Source organism: Archocentrus centrarchus, chromosome 24 (genome assembly GCF_007364275.1).
Source record: "Archocentrus centrarchus isolate MPI-CPG fArcCen1 chromosome 24, fArcCen1, whole genome shotgun sequence".
In the NCBI taxonomy this organism is placed as follows: Eukaryota; Metazoa; Chordata; class Actinopteri; order Cichliformes; family Cichlidae; genus Archocentrus; species Archocentrus centrarchus.
This window is the reverse complement of record NC_044369.1, coordinates 4,915,826-4,940,080: the sequence shown is the minus strand read 5'-3', so window position 1 is coordinate 4,940,080 and position 24,255 is coordinate 4,915,826. Positions and strand designations below refer to the sequence as shown.

The following is a 24,255-nucleotide window of genomic DNA, read 5'->3' as shown; positions in this document are numbered from 1 at the left end:
GATCACACTAATGTTCCAATTTAAAACTACAACAAAAACCGAACTGAGAAAAATAAAATGCACTTCAACTGGATACTTATAATTTACTTCCGCGAGCCGCACAGAGACGCAGATTAAGCCTGGATGAGCTGCATGCGGCTCCGGAGCTGCATACGGAGCAAATACATTTTATTTCCAGATTACATTATGATGAAGAATAATAAAGAGGATATTGACACAGATTCTATTTAAAGATCATGAAAGACATGTTAAACTCATACTGGACACAATACAAGACGAGAGTCAGACTTAAATACACATCATTCAATGAGACTAACAGAAAAGCAGCTTGAAATACAAAAACAACCATTTATATTAAAAAAGTCTGATCATCTTTTTACATTTGAAGGATTGAACCTGAATGAAAATAATGACACAGGAAGTAAGACTGTCATGGTCCTGGGCCGGTGGCCCAGTGTTTTTGGTTCTTGTTGTATAGTTCTGTTTTATTATGGTTTCTGTCTTCCTGTGCTTATGTGTTGTCCCTAGATGTTTAGTCTGTGTGTACAATGTTAGGTTTCTTCCTGTTTTATTTTGGTAGGTTCTTGGTCTGTGCGCCTCGGGTTTAGTTTGTTTCCTGTATTTCCCTCCCAGCTGTTTCCCATTTGTTCATTACCTCCTGTGTATATAAGTCTTGTGTTTTCTCTGTGTGGTTGTGTGGTCATTGGTTGTTCGCTGCTGTCTTGCATGTTCGTCTGTTCGAGTAAAGCCCAGTTGGTTTCACGTCTCTCCCCCGTTTGGTGTATGCCGGGGAGAGCTCCTGTATTTCTGTGTATTTGTGCAAATAAAGCATGTGAGTGACTTACACCCATCCCGGAGCTCTGCGTTTTGGGGTCCTCCTTCCTGCCCGCACAACGGCAAGCCGTGACTGACTCAACACAAAACACAGGGAACACGGGACTGCCAAAATAAAACAGGACGTGAAACATAACAGACACAGACCTAACACAGACAGGGCTGGACTGGGGCAAAAAATCGGCTCTGGCATTTTTGGCTTAGACCGGCCCACAATTATGCCTTAAAAGCATTTGACACTGTCTTACTCTTAATCAATGTGGGCATACCTTTTGCTAATAATTTTTTTATACTTTTTTACACTTAGTTTAGTAGAAGAAGAAGAAGAAGAAAGAGCTTTATTTGTCACATACATTTACATGCAGTGAAATTCATTCTCTGCATTTAACCCATCACACACATGGAGTATGTAGTACACACAGCACAGCATGGAGCAGGGGGCAGCCAAAGGGCGCCCGGGGAGCAACCTGGGGGGGTGGGCTTGCTCAGGGACCCACAGTGATGCCAGCCCGAGGATTTGAACCAGGGTCCTCTCAGTGACGAACCCTCTTCTTCTCCCCTAGGCCACCACTCCAGGACTATGCTAGTAATGCTTAAATTGCAGAGTTTTTACTTAGCTTTTTAAAAAAAATCTTTTATTTTGCATTTATTACTTTTTAAAACATGATTAACCAGCATAGAGGCTACAAATTCAAACTACTGTGCAGCCTTTCAGCACACCTTTAACCTAATTATCTAAAATGCTATGATGTAGCCTAAAATGGACACTTGCTGCTGATCCAACACTTCTCAGCCTTGACCGTTTGCTATTTTATCAGATTAAGGTGCCGTGGCTGCCAGATTTTGGAAAGTATGCAAATACCAATAAATATTGATACTAATCAATTGCCATTGCTCATCATTCTCATGTAATAGAGCTAACGTTACCTCCATTACCTCAAAGTCCCTGTATTATTCTAACATTACTACCTGCTTACGTACTACACTTTCCTGTTCACTCTGTCCCTCGGTTTCCAAAGCCTGCATCTCTGGCTGCTCCTCTCTGCTGCTGCTGTCTTCGCCTACAGCAGAGGGGTCCAAGCCTTGAAGGGGCCCTAAGCAAGATTTGATTTGGGGCCCGCTTCATACCACTTCATTGTCCCCTGAACTTAACCGTTATTAATGCTGGAGGGTTAAAGTTGATTATTAATTTTTTTTACAATACTGCTTCAACCTTTTCAATTCAATTTTATTTATACAGCACCAGCTCACAACAAACATGCACCTCAAGGCACTTTATACTGTAAGGTAATGACCCTACAATAATTACAGAATAAACCCAACAGTCATCCTAATCTTAAAAATAGAGAGGGTGTCTGTCTCCTGAATCCAAGCTGGGAGCTGGTTCCACAGAAGAGGGGCCTGAAAGCTGAAGAACCTTGCGGCATACTACAGGCAAGAGAAGCAGAAGAGGACCTGCACCTAGAAGCTGATCAAGTTTTCAATCGTATCATCAGATCTGCATCCATATGTTCGGGAAGCTCAGGTAAAGAGAGGAGCTGAGCTATCAACTGATCACCTCCTGGTGGTGAGTTGGATCAGGTAGTAGGGGAGGATGCTGGACAGACCTGGTGCACTTAAACATATTGTGAGGGTGCGCTGGGAATGCCTGGCAGAGGCCCCAGTCTGCGAGATCTTCAACTCCCCCCTCCAGCAGAACTTTAAAAGCATTCCAAGGGAGGCTAAGGACATTTAATCCGAATGGACCTTGTTCTGCATCTCCTTTTTTGAAGCTGCTGCTCAGAGCTGTGGCTGCAAGGTGGTTGGTATCATGATCCTGGGATTTCACCCAGCGTTTTGTGTTTTGGTTCATTTTTCACCTTTGCATTTCTGTATTTTTCTGTGTTCTTATTTATCCTGACTTTAGTTTTCCTTTCTTGTCTCTTGTCCCTTAGATCCCGTCTGAGTGGCAGTATGTTCGTATCCCTTTTATGTTTGTGCTTCTGTGTTCTGTAAAGTCTGCATGTATGTCATGGTTGGGCACTTCCTGTTTTATTTTGACAGTCCCAAGTGTTTGGTTTTGCGTCCTTTGTGTTATTAATTTCATTTGGTTCACCTGTTGTTCCCTGCTGTCTTCACTCTCCATAATTTCCTTTTGTGTATTTAAGCCAGGGATGGGCAAACTTTTTGGCTCTGGAGCCACATTGACTTTCTGAAATTTGACAGAGGGGCCGGGCCAACACCACATGCATACATATCAAACATAAATGTAAAAAAGGTGTTACAGTGTTAATACTTACATTTACATTTAGTGGGAACAGTGTTGTTTTTACCAGCACATCGAAGCCTGGTGTTAGTTTTGTTGCAGCAATTCTTAGGATCCTCGACATCAGTCATAATTATGACAGGATTTGATTTGGGCAGTTATGCACCAATCTTTGGCAGGCTGGATTAAACGACCAATGGGCCACATGTGGCCCACTGACAGTAGTTTGGCCACCCCTGATTTAAGCCCTCAGTTTTTCCTCTGTTCTTTGTTGCGTCCTCATCTGTTTGCCCGAGCTGTCTGTTCCCCTGTTTAGTGTTTTTCCCTTTTTTTCCCAGGATTGTTATTTTGTCTTTTGTACAGCCTTGGTTGAGTTTAGGATTTTGTATTTTGAGTTTTGTATCCTGTGAGATTTCAGAATTAAAGCTGCCTCACAATTTAATTTTGTCTCGTGCATCCTGCATTTGGTTCCGACCCCACAAAGCCACATATGACAGTTGGTGCCTGTCGCGGTGGTAATCCTGAACCAGATGGTGGTTACTGGAGGTGAGGGGGATGACTCACCCATCACTGGGGGTGAGGTCACAGAGGTGGTTAAACAGCTCCTTGGTGGCAGGGCCCCTGGCGTGGATGAGAGTCACCCTGAGTTCCTGAAGGCTCTGGATGTTGTGGGGCTGTCTTGGTTGACACGCCTCTGCAACATCGTGTGGAGATCTGGGGCAGTGGCACTGGATTGGCAGACTGGGGTGGTGGTCCCAATCTTTCAGAAGGGAGACTGGAGGGTGTGCTCCAACTATCAGTGGGATCACACTCCTCAGCCTCCCTGGTAAGGTCTATGCCAGGATGGTCCCTCTGTTAGTCGAACCTTGGATTCAAGAGGAATAATGTGATTCCTCTGGTTATGTACTTTGGGTAGTGACTGAAAAAAATGAGCTTGCCAATACAAACAGCAGATATGAGCTTCCTCTGAAGGTTGGCTGGCCTCTCCCTCAGAGATAAAGTGAGTGCAGCCGTTTGAGAGGGGCTCAAAGTAGAGCCGCTGCTCCTCCACATCAAAAGGAGTCAGTTGAGGGGGTTCAGGCATCTGACTAGGATGCTTCCTGGGCGCCACTTGGGTGAGGTGTTCCGAGCATGTCCTACTGGGACAGACCCAGGACACACTGGAAAGATTCTGTCTCTTGGCTGGCCTGAGAACGCTTTGGGGTCCCCCTGGATTAGCTGGTGGAGGAAGCTGGGGAGAGAGAGGTCTGAACTTTTCTGCTTAGGCTGCTGCCCCCATGACCTGGCCCCGGATAAGTGGAAGAAAATGGATAGATGGATGGATGGAATGTCAGACATGTGAGGTTGTGCATAAAAAAATTATACCAAACAAGACGAGGTAGACAATTTTTAAGGTAAAATATAAAAGTAAAATCAAAAGTAGTTGTGATGTATGAACCTAGAGATGTCCTACCAATACTTACCACCAGAGGGGCAGACCGCCACTAGGGCATACAGGGGTTCTGAATGTAACCATAGCAACAGTAGGATAATAAACAAACGAGTGAACCAGCAAGAAGTTGTCCTCCATGCTCTGTGTGTCGAGTAATAATGTTTACTTATTGACACTATAAGGGAGCAACATAACATAAATTGGTGACGAGTCGTGTATTTCGGAATACTTTTCATCGACTGGCTGTGAAAGTTAAGTCAGCTTTGTGCAAGTTTTTGGACCGAAATGAACACCCGCGTTTTTGGATAGCTAATGTGCTGATCAACTATGAGCCAACCATCATTTTCAATTCAATTCAATTTTATTTATATAGCGCCAAATCACAACAAACTGTCGCCTCAAGGCGCTTTGTATTGTGGGTAAAGACCCTACAATAATACAGAGAAAACCCAACAGTCAAAACGACCCCCTATGAGCAAGCACTTGGCGACAGTGGAAAGGAAAAACTCCCTTTTAACAGGAAGAAACCTCCAGCAGAACCAGGCTCAGGGTGGGGCAGTCATGTGCCGCGACCGGTTGGGCTGAGGGGAGAGAAAGACATGCTGTGGAAGAGAGCCAGAGATTAATATCAATTAATGATTAAATGCAGAGTGGAGTATAAACAAAGTAAATAAGGTGAATGAGAAACAGTGCATTATGTGAACCCCCCAGCAGACTAGGCCTATAGCAGCATAACTAAGGGATGGTTCAGGGTCACCTGATCCAGCCCTAACTATAAGCTTTATCATAAAGGAAAGTTTTAAGCCTAATCTTAAAAATAGAGAGGGTGTCTGTCTCCTGAATCCAAGCTGGGAGCTGGTTCCACAGAAGAGGCGCCTGAAAGCTGAAGGCTCTGCCTCCCATTCTACTCTTAAGTATCCTAGGAACCACAAGTAAGCCAGCAGTCTGAGAGCGAAGTGCTCTGTTGGGGTGATATGGTACTATGAGGTCTTTGAGATAAGATGGTGCCTGATTATTCAAGACCTTGTATGTGAGGAGAAGAATTTTAAATTCTATTCTAGATTTAACAGGGAGCCAATGAAGAGAAGCCAATATGGGAGAAATATGCTCTCTCTTTCTAGTCCCTGTCAGTACTCTAGCTGCAGCATTTTGGATCAGCTGAAGGCTTTTCAGGGAGCTTTTAGGACAGCCTGATAATAATGAATTACAATAATCCAGCCTAGAAGTAATAAATGCATGAATGAGCTTTTCAGCATCACTCTGAGAAAGGATGTTTCTAATTTTAGAAATATTGCGCAAATGCAAAAAAGCGGTCCTACATATTTGTTTAATATGTGCATTGAAGGACATATCCTGGTCAAAAATGACTCCAGGATTTCTCACAGTGTTACTGGAGGCCAAAGTAATGCCATCCAGAGTAAGTATCTGGTTAGACACCATGTTTCTAAGATTTGTGGGGCCGAGAACAAGAATTTCAGTTTTATCTGAATTTAGAAGCAGGAAATTAGAGGTCATCCAGGCCTTAATATCTTTAAGACATTCCTGCAGTTTAACTAATTGATGTGTGTCATCTGGCTTCATTGATAGGTAAAGCTGAGTATCATCTGCATAACAATGAAAATTGATGCAGCGCTTTCTAATAATACTGCCTAAGGGAAGCATGTATAATGTAAATAAAATTGGTCCTAGCACAGAACCCTGTGGAACTCCATAATTAACCTTAGTGTGTGAAGAAGACTCCCCATTTACATGAACAAATTGGAGTCTATGAGATAAATATGATTCAAACCACTGCAGTGCAGTACCTTTAATACCTATGGCATGCTCTAATCTCTGTAATAAAATGTTATGGTCAACAGTATCAAAAGCTGCACTGAGGTCCAACAGGACAAGCACAGAGATGAGTCCACTGTCAGAGGCTCTAAGAAGATCATTTGTAACCTTCACTAATGCTGTTTCTGTACTGTGATGAATTCTGAAACCTGACTGAAACTCTTCAAATAAACCGTTCCTCTGCAGATGATCAGTTAGCTGTTTTACAACTACTCTTTCAAGAATCTTTGAGAGAAAAGGAAGGTTGGAGATTGGCCTATAATTAGCTAAGACAGCTGGGCAAGTGATGGCTTTTTAAGCAGAGGTTTAATTACAGCCACCTTGAAGGTCTGTGGTACATAGCCAACTAATAAAGACTGATTGATCATTTTTAAGATTGAAGCATCAATAATTGGAAAGACTTCTTTGAACAGTCTAGTAGGAATGGGATCTAATAAACATGTTGCTGGTTTGGAGGAAGTAACTATTGAAGTTAACTCTGAAAGATCAACTGGAGCAAAAGAGTCTAAACAAATACCAGCAGTGCTGAAAACAGCCGAACATGAAGAATAATCTTTGAGATGGTTATGAATAATTTTTTCTCGAATGTCTAAAATTTTATTTGTAAAGAAATCCATGAAGTCACTACTAGTTAACGTGAAAGGAATACTCGGCTCTACAGAGCTCTGACTCTTTGTCAGCCTGGCTACAGTGCTGAAAAGAAACCTGGGGTTGTTCTTATTTTCTTCAATTAATGATGAATAGTAAGATGTCCTAGCTTTACGGAGGGCTTTTTTATAGAGCAACAAACTCTTTTTCCAGGCTAAATGAGCATCTTCTAATTTAGTGAGACGCCATTCCCTCTCCAGCTTTCGGGTTATCTGCTTTAAGCTGTGCGTTTGTGAATTATACCACGGAGTCAGGCACTTCTGATTTGAAGCTTTCCTTTTCAGAGGAGCCACAGTATCCAAAGTCGTACGCAGTGAGGATGTAAAACTATTGACGAGATAATCAACCTCACTGGGAGCAGAGTTTAGGTAGCTGCTCTGCACTGTGTTGGCACATGGCACTGAAGAGCATAACAATGAAGGAATTAGATCCTTAAACTTAGTTACAGCACTTTCAGAAAGACTTCTACTGTAATTAAACTTATTCCCCACTGCTGTGTAATCCATTAAAGTAAATGTAAATGTTACTAAGAAATGATCAGACAGGAGGGGGCTTTCAGGGAATACTGTTAAGTCTTCAGTTTCTATGCCATATGTCAGGACAAGATCCAGAGTATGATTAAAGTGGTGAGTGGGCTCCTTTACATTTTGAGAGAAGCCAATTGAATCTAACAATAGATTAAATGCAGTGTTGAGGCTGTCATTCTCAGCATCTACATGGATGTTGAAATCACCCACTATAATTATTTTATCTGAACTGAGCACTAAATCAGATAAAAAGTCTGAGAAATCAGACAGAAACTCTGAGTAGGGACCAGGTGGACGATAGATAATAACAAATAAAACAGGTTTTTGATTTTCCCAATTAGGATGGACAAGACTAAGAGTCAGGCTTTCAAAAGAATGAAAACTTTGTCTGGGTCTCTGATTAATTAATAAGCTGGAATTGAAGATTGCAGCTAATCCTCCTCCTCGACCTGTGCTTCGAGCATTCTGACAGTTACTGTGACTCGGGGGTGTTGATTCATTTAAACTAACATATTCATCCTGCTGTAACCAGGTTTCTGTAAGGCAGAATAAATCAATACGTTGATCAATTATTAAATCATTTACTAATAGGGACTTGGAAGAGAGAGACCTAATGTTTAACAATCCACATTTAATTGTTTTATTCTTTGGTGCAGTTGATGAAGCTGTATTATTTATTGTTTTTGAATTTTTATGCTTAAATAGTTTTTTGCTGATTTTAGCTTTGGTTTTTGGTGGTCTGGGAGCAGGCACCGACTCTATGGGGATGGGGTTTTGGGGGGATGGCAGGAGGAGAGAAGCTGCAGAGAGGCGTGTAAGACTGCAACTCTGCTTCCTGGTCTCAACTCTGGGTAGTCAGTTTTTAGGAGGGTTAATAAATTTGGCCAGATTTCTAGAAATGAGAGCTGCTCCATCCAAAGTGGGATGGATGCCGTCTCTCCTAACAAGACCAGGTTTTCCCCAGAAACTTTGCCAATTATCTATGAAGCCCACGTCGTTTTTTGGACACCACTCAGACAGCCAGCGATTCAAGGAGAACATGCGGCTAAACATGTCGCTCCTGGTCTGATTGGGGAGGGGCCCAGAGAAAACTACAGAGTCCGACATCGTTTTTGCAAAGTTACACACCGAGTCAATATTAATTTTAGTGACCTCCGATTGGCGTAACCGGGTGTCATTACTGCCGACGTGAATAACGATCTTACCAAATCTACGATTAGCCTTAGCCAGCAGTTTCAAATTTCCATGAATGTCGCCTGCTCTGGCCCCTGGAAGACATTTGACTATGGTCGCCGGTGTCTCTAGCTTCACGTTTCTCAAAACAGAGTCACCAATAACCAGAGTTTGTTCCTCGGCGGGTGTGTCGCCGAGTGGAGAAAAACGGTTAGAGACGTGAATAGGTTGGTGGTGTACCCGGGGCTTCTGCTTAGGACTACGCTTCCTCCTCACCGTCACCCAGCTGGCCTGTTTTCCCTGCTGCTCGGGATCTGCTGGGGGGGAGCTAACGGTGGCTAAGCTACCATGGTCCGCACCCGCTACAGGGGCCTGGCTAGATGTAGGATTTTCCAGGGTGCGGAGCCGAGTCTCCAGTTCAGAAAGCCTGGCCTCCAGAGCTACAAACAGACTACATTTATTACAAGTACCGTTACTGCTAAAGGAGGCCGAGGAGTAACTAAACATGTGACACCCAGAGCAGGAAAGTGCAGGAGAGACAGGAGAAGAAGCCATGCTGGTAGTGAGTCGGCTAAGGGCTAAGCTACTAGCTAAGCTAAGCTAGCGAATTTCTAAAAACAAATAAAGTGAGTAATGTGAATACAGGTGATTCAGCAAAGAGTATGCTATTTAAAGTAGGTGAAGATTACACTAAAATATGTTATTATCCAGATAAATCTAGTTATACAGATATAACAGCTAACAGACAGCAAAACACTGTGCTCCGAAACAGGAACAGGAAGTGATACAATACCGCAGTGAGAGCCAACACCAAGTGACAGCGCCACCAAGAGCAATGAGCGGATGACCCGAGTGCAGCTAGTGTTACATCTGCGGATACAAGGACATCGAGTGCTTCGAGTTCATCTACAGTGCACGTAATCCCAGAAAGACGTATGATGGCTGGAATATATGGACATATGGACATTTTCGATGAGTCTGGTGAGCAATGGGCAACGTATATTGAACGTTTTGAGCATTACGTGGTGGCTAATGACATTCATGAGGCTAAGAAAGTTTCAGTACTGTTCAGTGTGATGGGACCTAAAACGTATGGACTGCTTCGTAGCTTAGTAGCTCCCGTGGCACCTGGCACAATGACTTACGAACAGGCGGTGACTGTGCTTAAAGATCACTTCACATCGAAACCGCTTGTTATAGCTGAGAGGTTCAGGTTCCACAAGCGAAATCAGGGGGAAGGAGAAACGGTAGCACAGTATGTAGTAGTGCTCAAGAAGCTATCGGAACACTGTGAGTTCGAGGCTTACCTAGAGGACGCTCTGAGGGACAGATTTGTTTGCGGATTGAAATGTGAAGCTGTGCAGAAACGCCTTCTGACTGAGGAAAACCTCACGTTCAAGAAAGCAGTTGAACATGCAGTGTCAGCAGAGACAGCAGCACGCGACGTACAGCAGTTAAGTAATTCCCTGAAAGTAAACGCAGTGTTTTCGCAAGGTGAAAAATGCCGCTGCTGTGGGAAGGGAAATCATAGTGATGATGACTGCTGGTACAAAGACCGCGAATGTCACCAGTGCGGGAGGAAGGGCCACACGAAACGAATGTGCAGGAGTAAATCAAAAAGCAGTCATGAAAGAGAACATAAACACAAAGATATTAAGCCTGAACAGAAAAGCCATGCACACAAACGCAGCGTGAAAGATAGAAAGAAAAAGATCCATCACGTTGAGGCGAATGAAAGTGAAAGTGAAGGAACGAAATCGGATAGTGAATGTGACTTGGGACTGTATGCAGTGTCTCAGAAAGGGAAATATTCACGCATATCAGTAGTGCCAACAGTTAACGGAAAGAAAATGGAGATGGAATTGGATACAGGGGCTGCAGTGTCATTGATTCCTTGGGAACTGTACAAACGAAAGCTGCATAAGTTTCCTCTGCAACCCACTGATATCATACTAAAGACATACACAGGAGAGCCTTTGGCACCAGAAGGAGTCGTTAAAGTGCAAGTGGCATTGAACAAGCAACACGCTGTCTTGCCACTGTATGTGGTGAAGGCGGATGCTCCACCATTATTTGGCAGGGAGTGGCTGAGAGCCATTCAACTAAATTGGAGAGACTTAAAGACTGTACATGCAATTGAGTACAGACAGACAGACAGCTTAGAGACAGTGTTAAAGAGACACTCCGCTGTTTTCTCCGATAAGTTAGGCACCATGAGAGGAGTGAAAGCCAGGCTCACTCTAAGACCAAACAGTGTACCCAAATTCTGCCCACCACGCAATGTGCCATATGCTCTTCGACCGCGAGTGGAAGCTGAGCTGACACGCCTCACTGAGCTTGGCCTCATCTCACCTGTGGCGCATAGTGACTGGGCTACGCCAGTGGTGCCCGTGAACAAGAAGGACGGCGCCGTGAGACTCTGCGGGGACTTCAAAGTCACCATCAACCCAGCCCTCTGCATCGACAAGTACCCAATTCCACGTATTGAGGACTTGTTCGCTTCTCTTGCTGGAGGTCAACGCTTCAGTAAGCTGGATCTATCCAATGCATATCTACAGATGGAAGTAGAAGAGAGCTCCAAGAAGTTGCTGACCATCACAACACAGAAAGGACTGTTCTGCTTCAACCGCTTGCCGTTTGGTGTAGCGTCATCGCCCGCCTTGTTCCAGAAGGCAATGGACCAGGTGCTCCTCGGACTGCCACACACTCACTGCTACCTGGACGACATACTGGTCAGTGGTCCTGACAAGCAGACACACCTGAAAATTCTGGATGCAGTACTCAGCAGGCTAGAGGAATACGGCCTGCACCTCAAGCAAGAGAAATGTCTCTTCTTCCAGGAATCCGTGGAATACCTGGGCCACATCATCGATGCTGCTGGGCTCCACAAGTCACCGGAGAAGGTACGTGCCATCGTGGAAGCACCAGCACCAGGCGATGTAAGTAAACTTCGATCTTTTCTAGGAATGCTTAACTATTATGGACGCTTTATCCCTGATCTGGCCACTGTGCTAAAGCCATTGAATGAACTGCTGAACAAAGAAAAGAAATGGCAGTGGACGTCAGCCTGTGCATCAGCGTTCCAGAAAGCCAAAGCACTCCTGGTATCACAAGAGGTGCTCACACACTACAACCCTGAGTTGCCTCTCCGTCTTGCTTGCGATGCTTCACCCTATGGGGTCGGAGCTGTTCTCTCGCATGTCATGCCGGATGGCGATGAAAAACCCATCGCCTATGCATCCAGAACTCTCAGCAAAGCAGAACAAAACTACGCTCAGATTGAGAGGGAGGCGTTAGCGATAGTCTTTGGAGTACGCAAGTTCCACCAGTACCTGTATGGCAATACATTCACGCTACTCACTGACCATCGCCCGCTTACAACCATCTTCAGTCCAGTGAAAAGCACACCATCCATGGCTGCAGCTCGCATGCAACGCTGGGCGCTCATGCTTTCCGCTCACAATTACACCATTGAGTACCGAAAGGGGGCCCTACATGCCAACGCTGATGGACTGTCAAGGTTACCGCTCCCTCATGCCCCCAGTGAGAAACAAGGTGCAGTGGAGGTGTTCTACACGTCATAGTTGGACACATTGCCAGTCAGCAATGCCGAGATCAAGCGTCACACCATGTCGGATTCCACCCTGCCCCGTGTCATGGAAATGGTCACAACTGGTTGTTTTCCAGCTGCAAAGGACGCAGGTGACCTGTCTCCCTATCTCCAGCGCTGCCATGATCTCACTGTGCAGCACGGATGCCTTATGTGGGGGTTGAGAGTGATTGTGCCACCCAAACTGCGCCCCCGGGTGCTGACAGAGCTACACTCAGCACACCCAGGTGTAGTAAGGATGAAGAGCTTAGCTCGTAGCTACGTTTGGTGGCCCAGCATCGACTCCCAGATCGAGCACCAAGCAAAATCATGCCACTCATGTCAACGAGTGCAGAAAGACCCTGGCCTAGCACCCTTACACCCGTGGATGTGGCCATCCAGTCCTTGGGAACGGATACATGTGGACTTTGCCGGTCCATTTGAAGGGCACATGTACCTGGTCATAGTGGACGCACACTCCAAATGGCCCGAGGTGCACATCATGGATAGCACCACATCCAGCAAAACCATCCAAGTGCTTAGGGGACTTTTTAGTCGCTATGGCATTCCACACAGTCTTGTAAGCGACAACGGCCCTCAGTTCTGCTCTGAAGAATTCAGCACGTTTCTGAAAGCCAATGGAGTCAAACACATTCGCTCAGCACCATACCACCCTGCCTCCAATGGCTTGGCAGAGCGATTTGTGCAAACCTTCAAGCACGCTCTGAAATCTTCCAGAGGAACTACACCAGTGCAGCAGCGTCTGGATACGTTCCTCCTGACCTACCGTAACACCCCCCATGCAACAACCAAGGAAAGCCCTGCAATGCTGTTCATCGGACGCAAGCTGCGTTCTCGACTGGATTTCCTGAAACCAAGTATGGCTGGAACAGTGCACCAGTCACAAGAGGCTCAACTGCAACGACGCCAGCTACACTCTAAACAGAGACAGTTTGAACTTGGTGAGCCAGTGCTCGTGCGTGATTATAGGAGGGGGGAGGATAAGTGGACGCAAGCTGTGGTGATCGAGAAGACCGGACCAGTGTCCTACAAGGTACATGTGGGAACACAAGGGGTCTGGAAGCGTCATGTGGACCAGATGCTGACTCGGCCCGAGTCAGACCCACCAGAGACTGCAGGGAGTTTTCCTGTGAGTTGTCCGCTGTCACTTCCTCAGACAACCACACCTGACCCAAATACACCTCAACAGAAGGAGGATACTGATACAGTGCCACACACACCACATGCACCACCAAAAACACCCAAAACACTCAAGACACCACAGTCCCCAGAAATGACACACACAGAACATTCAGAGACAACAGGGACTGTACGACGATATCCTGTGAGGATCACACGTCCGCCGGTACGTTACAGGGATCAGTAAACTTAACAACCACAAAAAAAAAAAAAAAAAAAAAAAAAAGAGTTGAACAATGTTGACATTCCAAGATGTTGTAAAAAAAAAAAAGAAAAGAAAAAGTTGAAGAATGTTTAAGAATGTTTGCTCTTGTAGAATGTTGTTAAATGGTTCTGAGTTTTGATATTTGAAGTGATTATAAGCCGTGACATAACTCTCCTATTTTCTGGTAATGTTGTGGAGAAGTATAGAAAGAAATAATCTCATGTAGTTTAAAAGGGGATATAATGTCTTACGTTTGTTTCCTAAGAAATTTTTTTGTTACTGACAACAAATCTTAGTGGGGAGGAGATATGTGATGTATGAACCTAGAGATGTCCTACCAATACTTACCACCAGAGGGGCAGACCGCCACTAGGGCATACAGGGGTTCTGAATGTAACCATAGCAACAGTAGGATAATAAACAAACGAGTGAACCAGAAAGAAGTTGTCCTCCATGCTCTGTGTGTCGAGTAATAATGTTTACTTGACACTATAAGGGAGCAACATAACAGTAGTCAAAAACAGGCAGTTACACTCTGGACTCCACATAGGCCAAAATAATAATAAAAAAAAGTCATATCTCTCTCAAACCCGGTCAGAATTATCTGATATTGTGTACACAGTTATGGACAAGAACTGGTGCCATATATATTCTCATTATAACAGATATAGCTTTCATAGAAAATGAAAAAAAAAACATAAAATGAAAGTTATTCATTTCTTGTACTTCAGCTTTTAAAACCTTGGAAAATTGTGGGCATGGACAACAGGACCTCTGTGTTATCTCAGTGATTCAGTGTTTGGAGAGTGACACGTTTGTGAGATTAAAATCCCCTAAAATAACTTCTTGTTTCTTTGTAATTTCTCAACTACAGTAACTATACCACAAGTGTGACATAAATATAACTTCAGTGATATTTTATAAATAGATGAGAGCATCAATCATCCACTTCCCCAAAGCAAACACTCACATGTGTGTGTGGTGTCTGTACTGCCATGCTAAAGTCTGTGTTAAATGCATGTATCGTCTCTTCTTCCTTAAGGGTTCATGCAAAGGAAATTTGATTTAAACATCCTGCACAAAGAGGCCCCCTTTGCAGGCTCTCTGGCCTTCCATATAAGGAATAGACCATATGTTTAGCTGTAGGTTGTAGGATGAAGCTGTTTTCATAGCCATATATGGAAAGTTAGGAGTTTGGGGGGTTTTGACCACCCCTATATAACCTTTGTTCTGCCCTTTGTTTAGTGAGCTAGGGCGATTGGCAATTTACCCTGTCCCAGGTGGCAAGAAGCGCCTGTTTTGACACTGTCTGTTTCTTTGCAATAAACTTTGTATATGCATTAAGACTTTGTCAGCGAGGATTTTTTCCAAGAATACACATCCACTCAAGAGACGGCATGTGTTCCCTTATGAAATTTGCAACATGCCATAAGCCAATGCATCACCTTCTCACATTGGAGCAACAGGATTCAGGTGACTGAGCAATTGTTCTAAGTAAGTAAAGTTTATTAATCTAGCTCTTTTCACAGAAAAAAGTCACAAAGTGCTGTACAATAATTAAAAGACAATATCAAAAAAACAAGCAAACAGATAAAACACCATGTTAAAAACATAATAACATTACCATATTAAAAGAAACACCACAGAGTCATCTAAAAAGAGCTGGAGTGGTAAACAGTTCCAGAGTTTTGGCGCCACTGCCTGAAAAGCTTTGCCCCCCTGGTCCTTAGTCTTGTACATGGAACAACTAAAAGGTTTTGATTTTTTTGTGTGAGAGACTGTTGATTTATGTAAAATGTATCCAGGCATTTAAAAACAATTTTTATTTTATTTATTTTAAAAAGAGCTATACACAAGAAACACAAAACAAAACCATGACAGTAAGTTTTGACCTTTGCTGTGAAAAAGAGGCCTGATATACAGCCGTTTCCTTGGTTGACCCTGGAGGGGGTGCTGGAGGGGGTCTACCAATATTTGTATTGGCAGATACCTAAATGTAAAATATCAGTATCGGACATAAAAAAGTGGTATTGTGCCATCCCTACTACAAACCATGAGCTGATACAGTTGCAGCAGTAAGAGATGCAGCAGATATCTTAGCGGACTGACACTCACTTGTTCCTCATTGTTAATCTTCAGCAATTTCTTCCTGAGAACTGAAGAGGAAGTATTTTGGTGAGAATGTGACTACAAAAGCAGCAGAGCCCGGAAGGTATGACTCTATAATAATGACCAGTTACACATCAGAAAAACAAACGCCTTGATGACACGAGTGAATTATGCTGCACAACATGCTGTTGTGGCCCATCTCCAAGCTACCATTTTTGTCAAAAATCCTGGAAAAGATTGTTTTCACCAAACTAAAGACCTTCCCAGATGAACATGCACACAGCACTGAGTCCACTCTGTTAAGGAGTTTTAATGATTTTCTGTTAGCAACCGACTCTGATGACTGTGTACTCGTGTTATTAGACTTAACATCTGCTTTTGACACTGTGGACCATGAGATCCTCATCTCCAGGCTGGAGCAGTGTATGGGCATCACAGGTGCAGCTCTCCAGTGGTTTAAGTCGTACCTCTCTGATAGAAGCTTCTGTGTCAGCATTGATGACATTAAGTCTGCCTCTGCTGCCCTCCGTTGGGGGGTCCACAAGGCTCCATTCTGGGACCTCTCCTTTTCTACTTGTACCTGCTGACACTTGGAAGTATTTACTGGAAAAATGTTATTTCTTTTCACTGTTACACTTGACGACTGTCAAGCACATTTTCCACTGAAACACACTGGTTCACGCTCTATCCAGCCTCTCCTTGACTGCCTTATGGACATCAGGGGATGGATGTCACTAAATTTTCTGAGTTTGAATGAAAAAAAGACAGAAAGGATGTTGTTTAGACCCAGTGGGACCAGCAGTACCCGCTTTGTTGACCTTTCCTCTCTGGCCCCATATGAGAAATCCATTATTGCTAATTTAGGTGTGAAAATGGACCCAACTTTAAGACTTGATACTCTGGTGAACGCAGTGGTGAAATCCTGCTTCTTTCAGCTGAGGAGACTGTCAAAAATCTCTTCTTTCAAAAGGTAATCTGGAAATGGTAATACATGCTTTTATAATGTCCTGGAGGTTATCGAGTTTTTGCAGTTGCGGCTCCAAAATTATGGAATGATTTGCCGCTGTATGTCAGACAAGCTCCTTCACTTGCTGTTTTTAAATCTAGTTTAAAACACATTTTTATTCCCTGGCCTTCGAACCAGTGTGAGACTTTGACTGAAATCGTAAGACATTATAGTTCTTAATTTATCTATTTATTTATTTATTTAATCTCTTACACCTTTGTTTTGTTTCTGTTTCATTGCCTTTTGGTCTGTCTTGGTCTTTTATGTTTGATGCTATTGTACAGCACTTTGGTCAGCCCTGTTGCTTTTAAAAGTGCCTTATAAATAAAGTGGTATGGTAATTATTTCTAAAAGTCTTAAGACGAAAATGTTAAGAGCAGCTTTTCAAAAGAACTTCATTCTGCTGTGTTTGGAAGGTTTGTCCCTCACACAGCAGTGCAGGAGCTCTTGAGACACTAATAAGAAAACAGCAAATTGTACCAAGAAATGATGAACATGGAACAGCCTTGCTGTTTTCAGAGGCGGATGTCAGACCTGCACTTACACTCTCTGATTCTGATTAGTATTACTCATTCATCGGGTCTGCAGGTTGCTGAGCTGCTAATTTGCTCTTTTCTGTGTAGAGTGCTGACTATTGTTCAAATTAATTAGTTGCATGTTTGTGTGGAAAGTAATGCAAAACTAGCAGATTACTTTGTGATCGTGGCATCATACTAATTTGCACCATTTAGTAAATCTGGCCTGTAGCTAATAAAAGGAAATAAAGCTTATTTTTTCTGCTGGGAATTGTAACTCCTGTCCAATTATTTGTTTGGGATTTCTGTGTAAAAATCTATCACTTATCCCAGCTGATCCAAAGGCCTGGGTGACCTTTAATTTCCTGCACAGATGGATCTTGGTCAAAAATGATGTTGGAGCCATTTTTGACCAGGATATGTCCTTCAATGCACATGTTAAACAAATATGTAAGACCGCTTTATTGCATTTGCACAATATTTCTAAAATTAGAAACATCCTTTCTCAGACTGATGCTGAAAAGCTAATTCATGCATTTATTACTTCTAGGCTGGACTATTGTAATTCATTATTATCAGGCTGTCCTAAAAGCTCCCTGAAAAGCCTTCAGCTGATCCAAAATGCTGCAGCTAGAGTACTGACAGGGACTAGAAAGAGAGAGCAGATTTCTCCCATATTGGCTTCTCTTCATTGGCTCCCTGTTAAATCTAGAATAGAATTGAAAATCCTTCTCCTCGCATACAAGGTCTTGAATAATCAATAATCTTGAATAATAGTCCCATATCACCCCAACAGAGCACTTCTCTCTCAGACTGCTGGCTTACTTGTGGTTCCTAGTGTTGGAATTTAATATATATATATATCTGGTGCATGTGCGTGTTCTCTTAAACAAAAAGGATTCAAACGACAACGGAATAAAAATCAATAACTTGAATTTAATCAGCCAAAAAATCACACAAGTTACAGACCGGTCTGGGTGAGACTTGCAACCTATCTGAGCTAATACAAATCAGTTGGTTCAGGGCATGAAGTCTGAACCCCTCTCTGGCTAAGCCCAGACATATAATTTTTGGTTATCACATTTTATTACATCATTAAAAATATCTGAAAATGTGCAAGGGTGGTTCAGGCTGGTTCAGGCTGGTTCCCATCAGCTGTTGGTTTGGGGGACCTTGGATGTTCCCCTTATCGTTGTTTATCTCCTCAGGCGCCTGAGACGGCCGTCGCCGCTCTGGCCAGCACTTTCTGGGATCTGTTATGAAAAACACAGAGACACAAAAGGCCTAGCCTGTTCTTGCTACAGCACAAAACAAGATGTACTTCTTCTCTGTTGATTAGCAACACTTTCTTCATTTCTCTCTTCTAATATAATTTAATAAATTTGATTCCGCAAAGGCAGAAATGTATAAAATGATTATATTTGTGATTTTCATAAAATTACTTCCTTCACTAGGATACTTAAGAGTAGAATGGGAGGCAGAGCCTTCAGCTTTCAGGCCCCTCTTCTGTGGAACCAGCTTCCAGCTTGGATTCAGGAGACAGACACCCTCTCTATTTTTAAGATTAGACCTAAAACTTTCCTTTATGATCAAGCTTATAGTTACCCTGAACCACCCCTTGCTACTGTAGGCCTAGGCTGCTGGGGGGTTCCCATAATGCACTGTTTCATCTCATTCACCTTATTTATTTTGTTTATACTCTACTCTGCATTTAATCATTAATTGTTATTAATCTCTGGCTCTCTTCCACAGCATGCCTTTTTTTCTCTCCCCTCAGCCCAACCAGTCGTGGCAGATGACTGCCCCTCCCTGAGCCTGGTTCTGCTGGAGGTTTCTTCCTGTTAAAAGGGAGTTTTTCCTTCCCACTGTCACTCAGAGCTCACAAGACCTGAGGCCACACATCCTGATGGCAACCACGTGCACACCCCAGAGGAGGAAGGAGGGAGACCAAAGACTGTGCCTCCACGGCCAAAGGACAAGAGTCCAGAGAGCCAGATGTGATGAGCAGCCCACCCCCAAGAACGGCCCAACACCCGGCAGAGCCCCCCACCCCCCACGACAAAGAGGTCCAAGCCACCCCCAGGCCACAGCCACCAAGAGAGAGGGCCAAAAACCACGCCAAGACATCTGGCCATGCACCCCAGGACCCACGGGCACCCACACCCCAGGGGCGGCAGTGACGATCAGTGGGGAGCAGCGTGGAGCGGTAGGGAGGGGTAACTCCCGCCCTCCTCAACCGTGTCCCACAGGTGCCAAGGCTCATTAAGCCACAGACCCAGGCACAGCTGCCCACACACACACGCACACACACACACACACACACACACACACACACACACACACACACACACACACACACACACACACACACACACACACACGCACACTCGCACCAGTCACTCACTCATGCACACACACGGAACATACATGGACACCTAGTGTGGGAGAGCGGGTACCAGCACAGAGCCAGCGGCAACCCAGGGAAGCAGCCAACCCAGCACCGAACATGTGAGAAGACCTGGACACCACCTCCTCCCACTCAACGTGTTTGGGGTGATGTGAGTGTATGTAATGAGAAGAATGTGTATGGCTGTGTGAAAGCTATAGTGCTATTAAAATTGGAGGGACAGATGTAATATGAGCACTGAATACCAGTGCCCAACCACACCAACCCCCCAAGGCCCTCAATGTCTAAAACGTACCCAGAATTCCAGCCATCCACCCCGACACGGGCCAACCCACCCCACATGGCCAAGGGGCCACATACCCCTCCAATGCAGGAAGACGGCTGTGTGTCAGGCCTCTTTTTTACAGCACAGGTCAAAACTTTTTGTTATCGTCCTGGGCCGATGGCCCAGTGTTTTTTTGTTTCTTTTGTATAGCTCTGTTTTGTTTTATCGTGGGTTGTGCCTTTTAGTGTTTCTTATAGATAATTTTCTCAGTTTGTTGTTTGGATGTTCTGTTTAGTTTCCCTTCCTGTTGTTTCTTTGTGAATGTCTAGTCCCCTTTGTCAAGTTTTCTGTGCTAGTTCTGCGTGTATTTTGTTCACTTCCTGTTTTATTTTGGTAGTCTTGTGCTCTTTGTGTGTTGTGTTCAGATTTTGCTTCCTGTGTTAAGTTCATTCATTTCACCTGTTTCACCCCGCTATTTCCACTCGCCCCTCGTTCCCTCTTGTGTATTTAAGTCTCAGTGTTGTTTAGCTCTGTGTTTGGGTCCTCGTCATTTTAACGTCTATGTTTACGGCCCTGCTGTGTGTTTAGTGTTTTCAGGTTTTCTTTGTGTAGCTGAGTCCTGACCAGCCTGTTTGAGTTACAGCGTTGTCAATAAAATTTAAAGTGTCAATCCTGCTTTCGCCTGTGTCCTGCTCTGAGGGTCTCCCTGCCAAGTTAGACGCAGCAACCGTGACACTTTTGCAAAGCACACACCTGTCCAACCACTGATTGTAGCGCCTCGAGCAAACATCCTCTCTCCTCTGTCCTAAAGATGTATTTTGGGAGTTATGATATCCCTCACCATGGTGTAGTGAGATTAATTTCTGGATCACAGGATGGAGGACAGAGGAGACGAGGAGGCACAAATTAGAGAAATGAGAAAAGCTTTGGGGGAAGGTGAGGTTGGTGTAATGAACAGGTGACTGCACAGACTGAGGTCCTCTGGTGGAGAGAAGGGCTCAGAGCTAAACGGTGACAAGTTTAAATTTGTTCTGCACAAGAACAGTTACACCTGCAAAAACAACACAAACAAAACACTAAAAGTGAATAGAAATACATTTTATTTCCAGATTACATTATGATGAAGAACAATAAAGAGGATATTGACACAGATTCTATTTAAAGATCATGAAAGACATGTTAAACTCATACTGGACAGAAGATGAGAGTCAGACTTAAATACACATCATTCAATGAGACTAACAGAAAAACAGTATGAAATACAAAAGCAACCATTTATATTAAAATAGTCTTAAAATCTTTTTACATTTGAAGGATTGAACCTGTAAATCTAGATGAAATGTTGATAATATAACAGCAGTTTTCTCTGCTGAGCTGATGTTGATCAGTGGAGTCTGACAGAAGCTGCAGAGTCTCCCATGTTTTCATAGTTTATTGCAACATCATCTTCATCGTTATCATAACGTACCTGTGGAAAACACACAACAATTCTTTGTTTTCTCTTCCTTTGTGTTTGTGAGTGTTTGTTTCTTTTCTGTGTTGTACTGTTTGTCTTTGTGCATCTATTTCCTTTTTTTTCATTCAGTTACTTCCTGTTTTATTTTGAAGGTTTGTATGTCACGTGTCTTTTTGTGTTTTTGCTTCCTGCATTGACTGAGTTCATCTGTGCCTTTTTATCCCTCTCCCTGCTGTGTGGATGTTCCTGAGTTTCTCTTTTCTCCTGCTGGATTCTTTTTTCTCTGGATTTTGTTGATCTTTGTTTTGTGTCTGTTTCTGACTTTTCTGCTTCCACTGTGCAGCCATTTTTCTTTCTTTGTAATTTCTAGTTCAAATTCTTTTGCTCTGCCACCTGCTGGTGGAACATCATCTACAGTTATTAGTAAATAACAAATATCAGAAACACGACCTTCAGATTTTTGAATGTTGGATTACTGAGTTTTGTACTTACTGTGGTTTTATCCATCTGTGCTTTGTTCCCTAAAATGAGAGAAGAAAGTCAGTTTCATTTTGACATGAAAATTCAAAATCATTCAAACTTGTCATGATTAAATTTACCTTTAGCTCTTGTCCATATGTTGACTGTCACAGCAGTTATTAGAAGTGCTGCTAAAGCCACAGAGACAATAATGAACCTCAAAGACACAGAAAAATCTGTAAAAAGAATAAAAACTTCTAATTATTAAAATTCTTTGGTTACAGTTTTATGTTGTGATGAAATTCCTTTAAAATCTTCAGATCCTGTTGTTGACTGTGTCAGACAGTTTTTATTGATAAATATGTCATTTCTGTGATATAAATGTGTTTGTCTTTAAATGAAAAGTTTTCAATAAAGTTAATCATCTGAACTCTGGGGTTACAGAGTTCTTAATATTTTATGTCAAGTTTTATAAGTGTTTGTATCTCATGGAACATTTTCCACATTTTGGTTCATCATCCCATAAAAATTTAATAAATGAATAAATCAATAAAAATGATTGATAAAAATACATTTAGTAAATCAAAGATACAGTATTGAGTCACCTTTCCAGTCTGAAGGATCATCAGTTGTTGTTGTGGTTGTTTCAGATTTTGTGCTTTCAGTTAGTTTCTTTGTTGTTCTTGTGTCACCTGAATAAATTGAACACAAAAGGTTTTCATCTGTTGCAAATTAAAGAAAAAATCTTTTGCATCAAAAGTTAAAATCCATCAAATAAATGTTTGAGGTGATTTTAATCATCTTAAATAGTTGATGGTGATCTCACCTGTTTCCTCGCCTGAGGGCTGAGGGCTGAAGGTAAACAGCTGCACTCTTCCTGTCTCAGTATCAGTCACTTCACACTTCACTGTGTTATCTCTTGATGAGTATAAATAGTGAGATTCCAGAAAAGTCACAGAGGTGGAGCAGTCAGTCTGTGAGGTCTTTATGTGATTGTTATCTTTGTACACATGTCGACCTTTAATCATCCACTTCACTGTGTGATGACACTTTTTATATGTCAGCACAGAGCAGTTTAATGTCACCTTATTAGTGTCCTTGTGTTCAGTCACTGGTGAACATAATGTAATAATGTGAGACAAAGACAGCACAAATTAGACAATTACTGTAAAAAGAATTTAAGGTGAAAACATTTTGATGTAAATACTCACAGATAATAACAGAGAGAAGAACCACAGACTGATGAACCAGAGTGTGTGGAGTTTGTCCTACTTTGTATTGTTGACAGTAATAACGACCAACATCCTCAACTCTGAGCTTCTTTATAACCAGAGAACAGTTCACTGTAACATTCAGTCTGTCTGATTCAGTTTTGGCTTCTTCACTAATCTGTCCAAGTGTGATCAGCTCTACTGTTGGTTTGTTTCTTGAACCAAAGATCCACGTAGTACCATCACAGTTATTCTGGTCATCTATCACATTTAGACAAGGCAGAGTGACGTCATCTCCAACTTTCATAAAAATGAACGTTTCATTTACAGATACTGTTGAAGATTGAAGAGAAATATGAAAAATAAATGAGAATACAGCACTTTTTATGATTTTAGACACAAGTTTATAAACATGTCCCATGCTGCCCTAAAACCTCAGAGCATGCTCAGCTGTCTTATTTACTGTAAAGGTCACTGATTGTAATAATATTGATAACATTTAGTTTTCCTGCTATTAAAATGTTTCCTGTATCCTTACCTGCAATCTGAATCATCAGCATCAGACATAAAAACATTTGAATCCATCTGAATTCATCCATCGTGCTTCTCTGTCTCACTTCTTCCTTGTTCCGGATCTCGACTGTCACAGTCTCTGAACTGACGACTCTTTAAGACGATTGTACTTCCTGTCATCAGTCATTTCCTCACCACAGCTTTAGCCATTTTTAGTTTTCTTTTTTGTCCATAATGTTTCATAGGTGGTGTATATCAACTTTTCTGATTTCTGAAATGGATGAAGACATTTTCTAAAAGGGAAATTATTGTTAAAAGAAATGAAATTCAGACCCAGCAGCTGCACACTGTCCATTCCCACAGTACATTTGTGAGGAAGTTGAATGTGTGAAGATTGTTAGCTAAGAAAAGTGTTTCCATTAATGCGGCTGGCAGTTGACGGGTCAAACTCCTCAGCCACCACAGTTTGACTCCTGAGGTCTAAGAGATGACTTGATAATCCAGCTGCAGCTACAGGAAATCCAGCAGATGTTTTAGTGGACTGAGACCCTCCTCTTCCTCATTGTTAAGTTTTCACGTGTTGGAGGAGGGAGTGTTTTAGTGAAGTTCTGTCAGCTTCTCACTCCAA

The 24,255-nt window shown here is 42.9% G+C and overlaps 2 protein-coding genes across 2 annotated transcripts; one reads left to right on the top strand and one right to left on the bottom strand.

Annotated features, from left to right (window-relative positions):
- Positions 1–10,493: 10,493 nt before the first annotated feature.
- On the top strand, positions 10,494–18,578 carry LOC115774603 (uncharacterized protein K02A2.6-like). The gene is made up of 3 exons (XM_030721958.1): positions 10,494–12,247; positions 12,293–13,431; positions 18,525–18,578. Exons 1-3 carry the CDS (start codon positions 10,543–10,545, stop codon positions 18,576–18,578), a joined length of 2,898 nt encoding a protein of 965 aa, XP_030577818.1. The 5' UTR covers positions 10,494–10,542.
- A 2,698-nt stretch (positions 18,579–21,276) lies between these two features.
- Positions 21,277–23,742, bottom strand: LOC115774485 (uncharacterized). Its single transcript, XM_030721803.1, has 7 exons — positions 23,653–23,742; positions 23,115–23,447; positions 22,730–23,014; positions 22,509–22,595; positions 22,044–22,139; positions 21,937–21,965; positions 21,277–21,456 (listed from the first exon to the last, which is right to left on the bottom strand). The coding sequence occupies exons 1-7, from the start codon at positions 23,711–23,713 to the stop codon at positions 21,373–21,375; spliced, it is 975 nt and encodes a 324-aa protein (XP_030577663.1). The 5' UTR covers positions 23,714–23,742; the 3' UTR covers positions 21,277–21,372.
- Positions 23,743–24,255: the final 513 nt, after the last annotated feature.

What these genes read in the sequence shown, in the direction of transcription:
- LOC115774485 (XM_030721803.1), bottom strand. Translation starts at nt 23,713, where the DNA reads ATGGATGAATTCAGATGGATTCAAATGTTTTTATGTCTGATGCTGATG. An exon ending in GCCCTCAGGCGAGGAAACAG is followed by an intron (nt 22,596 to 22,729) that starts GTGAGATCACCA and finishes CAATTTATTCAG; the next exon opens with GTGACACAAGAACAACAAAG. An exon ending in TGATCCTTCAGACTGGAAAG is followed by an intron (nt 22,140 to 22,508) that starts GTGACTCAATAC and finishes TTCTTTTTACAG; the next exon opens with ATTTTTCTGTGTCTTTGAGG.
- LOC115774603 (XM_030721958.1), top strand. Translation starts at nt 10,543, where the DNA reads ATGGAGATGGAATTGGATACAGGGGCTGCAGTGTCATTGATTCCTTGG. An exon ending in TGCCCCCAGTGAGAAACAAG is followed by an intron (nt 12,248 to 12,292) that starts GTGCAGTGGAGG and finishes ACACATTGCCAG; the next exon opens with TCAGCAATGCCGAGATCAAG. An exon ending in AGACTGCAGGGAGTTTTCCT is followed by an intron (nt 13,432 to 18,524) that starts GTGAGTTGTCCG and finishes TTATCTCCTCAG; the next exon opens with GCGCCTGAGACGGCCGTCGC.